Genomic DNA, 10,548 nt, shown 5'->3' on the forward strand with positions numbered 1-10,548 from the left:
AGTGGTAACATAGTGTACGTGTGATAAGGTGTGAAGTAAAATTAGTCAAATTGATCGACACATGAGCATACAGTAATAAAAATTACCTGAGCTTTGAAACGTACGTCATGGAGTGAAATAAAAAGCTAACATTATAATGCTCATAATAAAAATTTCATTTCAGTATCACTGGAAGCAAAGGGTTTGACTTATAATTGTTTTTCGACGCAGACAAATAGACATCCGTATGAAATGGCTTGTCGTAGCAACGTTACACTTACTGTCAATCATCCCAAGTAGCAATGGCAATCAGCTCACACCATTCAACGTACACAGTGTGAATTTATATCCTAGATGCTTTTACACAACCAAAACTTGTCGTGTTATTCAACAGTGTGCAAGAACTGATATAGCCAAATAATGCTATCAGCTGCACGTGCAGCCTCGCAGCTGTCAGTATATAACACACGTAGAAGTAGGTGTAGTCTATTAGTTATATCAGGAGTAAATAATCACAAATGACTCATCTACCTCAGAGAAATGGCCAGTTGAGCTAAGTTAACATGTGCTCATGAATTAATTGATGCAAGCAAGCCAACATTTCAGTACTTTCCTTTACTAGTGAACAGTCCCTGTGAAATCGGCATAAAACGGACTGACCATTTGAACCAGAGAGCCTGAGGCGTGTACTCCGATCTTAATTCTACATGCAGACCTTGCATTACAGCTAAATATGCATGTAAAGACTAGAAACGTATAACAGCACTTCTTCCTGTATAGCATTACTGCTACGTGACGACTTTCACATATTCCTTTTTATTATTACCCTCAGGGTAAATGAAAAGGATGCTCATCATATCAACACGACAAGGGAAAAGTCACGCAGATAGAATGATATATTTAATACTTGTTTGACATACCTAACGTAGCTTAGTCTCTTACCTCAGCTGGCACAAAACGACTCACTTTAATGACTGATCAACTCACACAAATGCAAATAGCATGGACTTCTCTTTTAAATTTATCACATACATGTGTCACATTCATTATCCTGTTATATATGCGTCACACAGAATAACGTGTCACGCGAGAAATCTTCAAAAGCTGCAATGCCAGACACCAAACTTAGGCTGAGAGGGTCTATGTCCCCCCGGGTACTGCCGGAACGTACCCTGGGTACCGGACCGTACCCTGGTACTATCTAATATGCCGGACCGTACCTCGCCTACTCCACTAACGAGTCTAGGGAGTCGCCTACGCCTACTCCCTATCCCTAACCATATCAAATAGTTACCAGTGTATGTTCCAGTATACCAGACCGTACCCAGGGTACGTTCCAGCAGTACCCTGGGGGACATAGACCCTATGAGCCAAACTTAGATAACATGGCAAGGCAGTAACTCTTTAAGTACGATAAATATACTCCTGTAATGCATGCTGGGTTTCTAACAAGGGTTATTGGATATAAATTATTTTGACCGTGTCGAGTCAGACACATCGGATATTCTAGATTGAATTTTAAAATCTCTCAATAATTGACTTGGCTATTGCTTTGAGAGCAAACACTCGGTTAAAAACACTTCATCATTTCCTTTTTTTAAATTGAGTTTTGTCAACCGAGATAAACATTGAACACGTTTACGATGCTGCAGCATTCATAGGGCCAGTTCACCTCGATCATCTAGCTGTGATGGTGCTAGACTACAAACCCGAGACCGAGCAATGAACCGAATATTATTCACCCCACAGTTGCATGCACAAAATATGTTACTCAAAATCACAGGCAACCACTCCTACACTGCACTGCAGATAGGGACCATCTGGATAAAATCGCCATTGCAGATCTTTGGTTGCAGTTCATGTAGATACGATATGCTTTGGAGATACTAATGGTTTGAATTCATGATTGACTGACGAATCAAGCGTGTACCAAAAAACTTTCATTAAATAATACACAATTAACATGACTTAATACTAGTTTCCCATCCACACTGCTCATTAACGTGACAACAGGTGCGAGTTTAGGTTATAGAAACAAGTGTACAGCACATGTTGCATGCACAGATACACGTACATCAATAGGCCAGCGAACCCTATGGCTATGCGCTATACAGTTCACATTTCTCGAGTCCCTCAAACACGAGTAGGTACATACCTACCTCACAATAAGGATTAGGCATCAGTACACAGTACTGGGGTTAGACGAGCTAGTTTGCAGATCTATATGGTACAAGCAGTTGTGCAGAGATAAACAGCTCATCAGTTTGTTGGCAATGCTATTGCATAGTCAGCAGAATAAGCACCAAGAGAATGAGAAGATAGTTTCCATTGAAATTATTAAAATAATTGCAATTTAGTAAAATACGAAGGCGCATTTTATCAGTTATGGCTCTAGGACTCACTCTTTCCCTCCCTCAAACAAGCAAGCAAAACATTGTGACTAAAACGGCACCTGATTAGTAAATAAGTCTATGACGCCTACACAAAAATCTCTTAGATGAAAGTGATGGTTAACGTTCCTATTAACTGAATTTATAAAAATTACAAAGGCACTTGTTTGCCCTGATGATCGTCAACTGAATCCTGTACACACACGGTATGATCAACGAGGGAGATGACGTCATGCTTGCCCCATGGCCTGCTATGCAGGGCCTGAGGCCACAGAACAAGCACACCACATGCAGCGGGAAGGGATCAGACTAGCGCCAATTGAATCACACACATCAGGGACCTAGTGCAAAGAAGAGAAAACAAAACAAAACTATTAATGCATAACATTTAACAACATTTGTAAACGTTTAGACGACCAAAATGATACCGTGACAAACTTCCACTGCAGACGTGCAGTGATAAAATAAGGAAAGGACAAAAATGTAACTTGTGTATCATGCCTTTTCTGTGTGGATGTAAATGAGCACATGGTGCTATGTGTGACTCCAGCCATGCAGCTATACTTTAAAAATATGTTTAACAAAATTGCTCAAGTTTCTAGGGACATTAAAAAAGCACTACTTGCACATCTGTTCTCATACCTCGATTCTTTTTAACCATGAATCTTGTTTTAACACTATTACATCAGAAATATTAATATTATGGATCACTAGCACAATGAGGGTGCTATATCCTGTGACATTCTGCAAAATATGTAGTAATTATCAATGAAAAATCAGGTGAGGTGGTGGTATTTCTCCTATACACATAATCACACCGCAATTACAAATACCAAGACACATCTATTCCAGTCTGGTTCTAGCAAAAAGGGTACTCGAACAAAATAGCTAGAGCTTATACACCATTTTTGACATTGATATGCTACCAACTCGTGGAACATATCTTGAGCACCTCTGACCTTGAAACAATCTAAGATCTCCTGCATTCTGCAATACTGATCACAACAACTAAGCAATTGCGATCAAGAGATCTGCACATAGTGCGTGCTAACCGCAGGCCGGTGGCAGTAGCAGCTGCCTGCTGGGTGGTTTTCCGGGCAGACGGGGCGTGGGGATGTACCTTGGGCAAAGCGTGGCATTTCACACACTTCACAGCTTTTCAGGGCAGGATGGTTGCGCAGGGTACATGCCGAGCAAGCCCACTCCGGACCTTCATCCTCCTCTGGATTCGGTGACTGACCAGTAGAGTTTGCTGCAACAGGAAGCACACAGGTCATGTGATTGCTAAAACAGAGGGTTTGGACTTCATTCTAAAGCTGAGTTTTTTTTCCGGCGTGTGCCTACTGGGCAGGTATGAAGACATGAAGACATTCACAGTTTTCACTGGCAGGTGCCGCCGCATGCAGGCTCTCTTCTTGACACCATTTCCACACTCCATCTCTTTTTGCTGAGTGCCAAGCAGAGAAGCAGTATGTACCATTTTTTAAGGCTTTGGTATGACCTGGTCGGGAGTCGAACCCACATGCGAGGCAAGCACTCAACCATTCAACCATCGCTGCGGTTATTAAAGTAAAAGGCAAACACTGTCATAAAGAAAATGAAAGTGTCAATGACACTGTAGCTCACCACAAAAAAAGGACACAAATGAGTGAGTGAAAAGAAGTCAGTTTTAATTGAGCAACCATCGACGTACATTATAGAAACGAAAAGTATATATGGGAGAACTCCCATTATATACTCTTGATAATTATGTGTAATTTTTTATGTGAAAATAAATGTTTGAGATGTGAAAGTCTGAGATGTGGGCGAGTGATGACGTTACACCTAAATGATCGCCATTTAACGTTTTTATAATATTCAGATTTAGGCACTGCCTAAAAGCGGAGCTCCCGATGTGTAACGTGTAAGATTGAGAGGATACGCTTATTCCACGTAGCTGCTATATACCACGTGACAATGGTGTTTCCCTGCCCATAACACAACGTTTGTCAAAGGTTAATTGGTTGCATGGAAGTGTTTATTTCGTATGAGTTTTTCTAGGCGGTAGCACACAGTTGCCATCTGTATATCGCAATAATAATTTATAAACCAAAATGAATCACAATTTGTGACGGTAGATGGCGCTATACCTGCTTTGATGTTTCTTAGCGATGTCGTTCGAAATAAATAGGTTATGCTGCGTTCCGACATGTTTTGTAAAACTTTGCTCTAATATAGACGTTTTATCGGCAGGGCAGAGCGGAAAAACCAATTTTGCATTAAAGATATTGTCAATGAAATCTTGTAAAACGAACCAGACGAGTGTGACACCACAGACTGTTTGTTATCTGCGTGTCTATATAATATGCTATATAATTGCTAAAACCTACCTAATTTGCGTAATTTTTTTTTAAATATAAAAAACCCCTAGCCCTTATTCATTCACATACCAAAAATGAGCAAAATCCGTTGAACCTGAACTGACTAATGGCAATTCCCATTTTTGCCAAAAAATTGCCGTGGCTCGAAAGTATGCCGACTGGCGTGCTCCAAAATAGGACGTTCAATATGGGAGCATAGCAGTAACAACTATACCCGATTTCAAACATGTGGGTCAAACGGTTCCTGAGTTATCGTTGACGGACGACGACCCATAGCAATAGCTCAGCTTGACAAGCTCAGCTATAAAATAGGGAGTTTACTTACGCTCTCTTCTGTTGGATATGTCAACTTCTTTGGTCATGCACTGTACCTCTATCTTCAGTTGAGTGTTTTGCCGACGTAATGCCTTAAGCTCTTCGATCTGCAGAAAGAGAAAACTTTGCTAGAGTAATAAGTACTTACCCATACATACGACAGAAGCAATGACCTGATCACTTTATAATTTCGTATTAATTACAAACACTAAGGAACCGCATGTTTTACCTCAACAAGAAAATCAATACAAAGGGAATCACCCGCATATAACAACATGCAGCAGTAGACCAAGAGCACATTTGAAATAAATTTAATTGCATTATCTCTGCTTGTGTGCAATCATGCATCAAATAGATGCCTATGACTTGAGATCTAGGTTAGTTCACATGAATGTTTTATCACTGGATGGGTGTTACAATGCGTGTGTGCATAAACCCTACCGTTGCTAGACCCACGTTCTGGTCTGGGTTCTGCCTTTGTAGCACGGCTTGTTCTAGTTCGCCGACATCATTCCTGAGATCCAGCAACACCTTCCTGGCCGTGCTTAGCTTAGTCTGCAATCGCTCTCTGCGTGTTCTCTGGCGTAGGAGTAGAGCTGGAAAATTTGCAGCAGGTCGCAAATAATATTCCTGCCCATCGCTTACGTTGAAACATTCTAGCACACAAACTTGTAATGTAGTCAAATAATCCAATATTTTCCAAATATATAACAATCACACTACTTTGCTTTTAAATTTTGCCTAATGTCATTCCTCCTGTGCAATGAATGACCAGAGCTTGCACTAATTGAAAGTTACTGCTACTGATATGTGATAACTTCTTGGTAACAAACTACTACCCAAAATGGCAGAAAACTGCAACCCTTGTCACTTGCGTATCGGCTAATCAAATAGCAGGGCATGTGTTCTAATTGGTCATGATATCACAGGTAGAAATATAATAACACAAATGAGGTTTGTTAATTTAGACAAATTTAGACAAGGTAGTTCTTAATGAATTTCATCATCTAGTACCAATCTAATAGCAATTTTTCAATAGATCAGTACTAAATGCTATACAATATCATAACGTGGTAACAGGTAAATGACCATAAAGCTGTGCCCATCTCAATGGTTTCTTTCAATCTTAATCCATCTGGTGTGACCAGGGTAAAAAATACACGGGAACAATGAGCGATTCACTCTTCAAACCTGCGAAATCGCTCCCGTGAGGCTGAAAATAGCTCCCGTAACATTTTTTGACAAGACCTATTTTTCCCACAGACTTGAAAAAGAGCTCTCGTGAAAAAAAAGTCATGTTTTTCCTGGGTGTGACTGACAGATAGGTCTAGCCAATCAGCACTGTGATAGGAGCAATCTTGCTTATTAGTAAAGTGCCACGAGTCTACACTGTATGCATGAAAAGTACGTCTGCCGGTCAGCTGCAAACTGGTGGGCTGGACCGACCTAGCAACAACACTTAAGGTAAGCATAGTGATCCTACTCAGACCGACAGCTTAATTGAATTCAGGCCTAGTGTATACAGCTCAGGTAATTGCAAATAGGAACTCTAATGACAAGCAATACATACCTTGTGTGTATGCATCATCTTGTGTCGCCCTACTGCTGATAGGAAGTGGTGCTGCCCCCTGAGCAGCAAAGGCTGACACTACCTGCGGGCTTTGTTGATTAGAGTTAGCTGGCAATCGAGGGGGGAGCTCTGGCAGATCGTACGTGGGGTTATCATAGCTTCCTCCACTATGCTCAAGGTACAGTGTTGGACCTGCAGCAGTGCTGCCACCTGGAACAGCATTCACCGGCTGCGTCGTTGGCGTCGACGGATTCGAAAGCACAATATTGACGTTTGACGTGTAGGCCGTACTGGCCTGCGTGTAGGTGGCGCCGGCAGCCGTCGTAGTCTGCTGGGTCGGAGATGTCGCCGTGTTGACAAAGAGAGGTCTGGAGTAGTCGGTCGGTATGCGCAGGTGCAACGCGCTGTGCTGAGACCGCGATGGTGACAGCAGCTGCTGGTCCACGCGCAGCCGTGGAGGGTGCGTGACGCCAGCGCTCGCAAACGGCTCAAGCACTTGAGGTTCGTTCCTCGGATTGAACACCGGCTGCCTCGTACCGCCCGGACTGTCACTGCCGCCGCCGCCGTACTGGGGCCGCGGTGGCGCCCCCTGCCGCTCCATGAGACTGACCTGCGCCATCACGCGGCCCGTCGTCGGCGAGTAGGGGGTCTGGTGGCGTCGCGGGGCCCCGTCGCCGATGCTCGGACCGTAGTTGACGCACGCGATGCTCGTCGTGTTCTGCGGGTTGCGTGCAGAGCTCAGGAACGGCATGAGATCCGTCGGATTGACGAGCGCATTCTGCGGCGGCGTCCCCTGCGCCGGGCTCACCTTCCACTGGCGCCCCCGCGCCGCATCGCTCAGGTTCAGCCGCAGGCCATGCCTCAGCTGGTGCTGGCCGAGCGGCTGCTCCGCCGCGTCCCCCTGGTGGCGCATGTAGCGGCACAGCTGCTGCTCACATTCCTCCCTGTTATTAAAGCTCTGTAAAGACAAGCGGCATTCACGTCAGAGTCGAATAGATGCTAGTGTGCAGGCGAACATACTGACATAGGACGCTTACATTTCTGCAGAAACTCTAAGCATCTAAAAACATCGTATGAGATCACTACATAAAAGTTTAAAGTGCATACTGAGAGACAATTAAACATTTGCAAGTAAAACTAAATGCACAGTAATTAACAATAATGCATCTTAAAATTTTTTTTTTTTAAATAAAATTCACATCAACACTGTCATCAGTACACCACAAACAGCAGCTAATAAAAAACATTCATTTTTAATTATCAGTTATAATGGCTTCTGAGATTAATTTGAATGTTTCTTGCAATAGTACAGCTGCAACTAAATGATGGTTCACGCAAATAGCCTACACCACATATTGCAGATTCATGATACATCATAAAATCCTATATATCTCTTGCTAATATAAGAATACCTTGCTGAAATAAAACTTCTAAATTTACCTCTTAAACTATTTCATACCTTGTTGATGTATGACTTTATAACATCCTCAGGAATGTCAGGAAAACGAATTCTGAGGTCGTGGTATAGCCTGTCATCAAAATAGGTGGTGCAAGATGGCCCATCCTGCGCCATTGCAGAAAACTGGGTGGAATGCCCTCCTACATTAATTCCCTGCATGCTTCACATCTTCCTTCCCTTATCATTAATAAGCTGGTGTAATGCCATCACACTGTAAACCCTAAAAAACAATAAATGACATTTTACTTTACGGAATGCAAAGAATTCTAAATGCACTACTCGCACAATCTGTCATGCTCAAAATCGTTATCTACAGGGTCAAGTTTCTGCCCACCAGCATTTGATCTATTTTTAACTACTGAACTTTGCTTGGTTGTTATTCGTTACACAGTTGGGTATGAAAGAAATCTTAATCATGGAGTGAAGACAACTACATTTTGTGCATATCTAGAATACAACAAAGAGTTAAAACCTAAAAGTTCAAAATAATTATTTATTTGATGTAACAGTACAGACCAGAAGTATAAACATACACATCAGGTGCAATAATCATATAGGACATGAAATAAAATGAAGACAGAAGAATAAAAACAGTGTGCGAACAGGTGCATCTAGTAGATTTTTAATGAATGGCAAACAAGGACTGTAGTCAAGTATATACAAATATACAGTGCGCGAAATTAGCGCTATTTTGCCGGTGGCCGCCAGTTCAACCCCCTAAACTGCCAGTTCAACCGGACCCGCCATATAATCAGTCCACTTGGCCTATTCAAAATTTTACCTATCTTGCCTTTATATCAATAATATTTACCAATTTCCAGACTAGTTTTTACTAAGAACAACCAAGAAGTAAATCATGTTCCAGCAATTCCTGTCAAACAAGTAGAACTCCAGTGTTGGCAATGAAATACTGAAATTCTACGAGTATGCCTAATAAATACAAAGCTAATACTTTTATTAATAATGGAATAAATTGAACAAAATTAAGGGCAGGGCCTGTTAAAACTTGTAAGGGCCTGTTCAATTTGTCTAAGGGCCAGGGCCTGGTTAAAATTTTGGGTGGGCCTGTTCACATTTTGGCTAATTTTATGCCATGAATATATGTATAACCAATGCAAACACAAACAAACAGATTACGCTTACAACATGATGCTCATATTACATAAGTACAGTACATAGCTGATACGAATATAACAAGAGAGACAAGGATCAAGCAAACTATTACTAAGAGAAGTTTGAAGTAAAGTACACATGCTCAATAGCAGGGCTGCCTCTGGATGTTTTAAAGTTTGATCCAAGACTTGAGCCACCAGCTATTTTTTAGCTACTATTGAAAAACTATAGCCACTGTTAACTTTATGTGCTAAGCAAGGCATAAACAGGTGCTTGGTATGGGAAAAGACATGTAAGAAAACCTTTTTGATAACGTAATCAAGTAAAAATGAAATCATGTAGTTTAGTTTATACAAAACTATGTTTTTGCACCGTTGCACGGTAGTTGCACCAGAGGACTAGGTTTCGGAATTTGCTAGTACTTACACGACACTGAAATATGACAATTTCATTATTCAATTGTAATTTTTTAGCAGTCAAATCACTCGCCAATTGTATTCGCGAGTGTCATTTATTTATCAAATTTTGCAAAGGTGGAAAATGCCAGCGGTAGCCCTGAATAGCACTGTTAAATTGTGATTTATTGAGTACTATGACAGGAAAATGTGCTCCTGGTATTGGGCACCTATTTATTACAACTGTAAGTTATAGTTAGTCGGTAACGAGAGCTTATAAAGAAGGAGAGCGTACAACAGTGAAATGCTGAAACCATGTTGCAGTATTAGTCGAATTAATAAACTTTCCCCGTTTTATTTTGACGATTCTGCAGTATTGTCAAGAGCGCATTAACCCCAGAGCGTACGCTGATATAGAAAAACCATGGTGTCGTTTCAGCAAAATTAATAGTTTACCTACCTTATTTTGATACTTCTCTACCGGAATATTATGCAGGAGTCATAGCTAGCCAATATAAGATCAACCGCTTGTCTCTACGATGTTCCTATGCCGAGATATAAAGCGATAAAAATTGAGTACTTCTAGGTAATCCTAGCGCCATATCACCGAGTAACACGACTGTCCCGCGTTTAGTGACTGCTAATGTTGCTTCGACAAAGCTCGTATGTTTCCGTCGTTCATTGATAAATGAGTTGAATCATATGTAGCCAAATAAAACTCGTCACTGTGATCCTGCTGCTCTTGTCTTAAACGCGTTGTAATATAATTTACTTGCTCCTGCGATAGTGTTGCTGATTTAACATTCCTTTTCCTTCTACTCACCTTCCTTCCTACTCTACTTCACCTTTCATTCCTTTTCTTTCTCACATTTCCAGTCGCAGCCATGACTCAAACTATAACGTTTACTACAGCCAGATGAGACGGGATACTAGAGAAGCGTTGCCGAAAGGAGGTGTTAATCCGAAG

General features: G+C 41.5%; 1 protein-coding gene and 1 long non-coding RNA gene across 4 annotated transcripts in view; one reads left to right on the top strand and one right to left on the bottom strand.

The window, feature by feature from the left end:
- Positions 1–1,281: 1,281 nt before the first annotated feature.
- The window catches only part of LOC106806613 (TGF-beta-activated kinase 1 and MAP3K7-binding protein 3-like), a 13,241-nt gene continuing 3,974 nt past the window's right edge, over positions 1,282–10,548 (bottom strand). For all 3 annotated transcript variants that reach the window (XM_014808611.1, XM_014808613.1, XM_014808612.1), the window contains exons 2-7: positions 8,074–8,293; positions 6,615–7,572; positions 5,486–5,640; positions 5,055–5,151; positions 3,490–3,621; positions 1,282–2,710 (exon numbers count right to left, since the gene is read on the bottom strand). In XM_014808611.1, coding sequence (XP_014664097.1) covers positions 2,703–2,710; positions 3,490–3,621; positions 5,055–5,151; positions 5,486–5,640; positions 6,615–7,572; positions 8,074–8,232 — 1,509 coding nt within the window. In that variant the 5' untranslated portion in view covers positions 8,233–8,293 and the 3' untranslated portion in view covers positions 1,282–2,702. The remainder of the gene's footprint in view (positions 2,711–3,489; positions 3,622–5,054; positions 5,152–5,485; positions 5,641–6,614; positions 7,573–8,073; positions 8,294–10,548) is intronic.
- LOC106806615 overlaps positions 3,653–10,548 on the top strand; it is a 7,041-nt gene continuing 145 nt past the window's right edge. Inside the window, exon 1 of the long non-coding RNA XR_001393567.1 lies at positions 3,653–3,873. This is a non-coding gene — a long non-coding RNA (uncharacterized LOC106806615). The remainder of the gene's footprint in view (positions 3,874–10,548) is intronic.

Source organism: Priapulus caudatus, unplaced genomic scaffold, assembly GCF_000485595.1.
Source record: "Priapulus caudatus unplaced genomic scaffold, Priapulus_caudatus-5.0.1 Scaffold169, whole genome shotgun sequence".
NCBI lineage: Eukaryota > Metazoa > Priapulida > Priapulimorpha > Priapulimorphida > Priapulidae > Priapulus > Priapulus caudatus.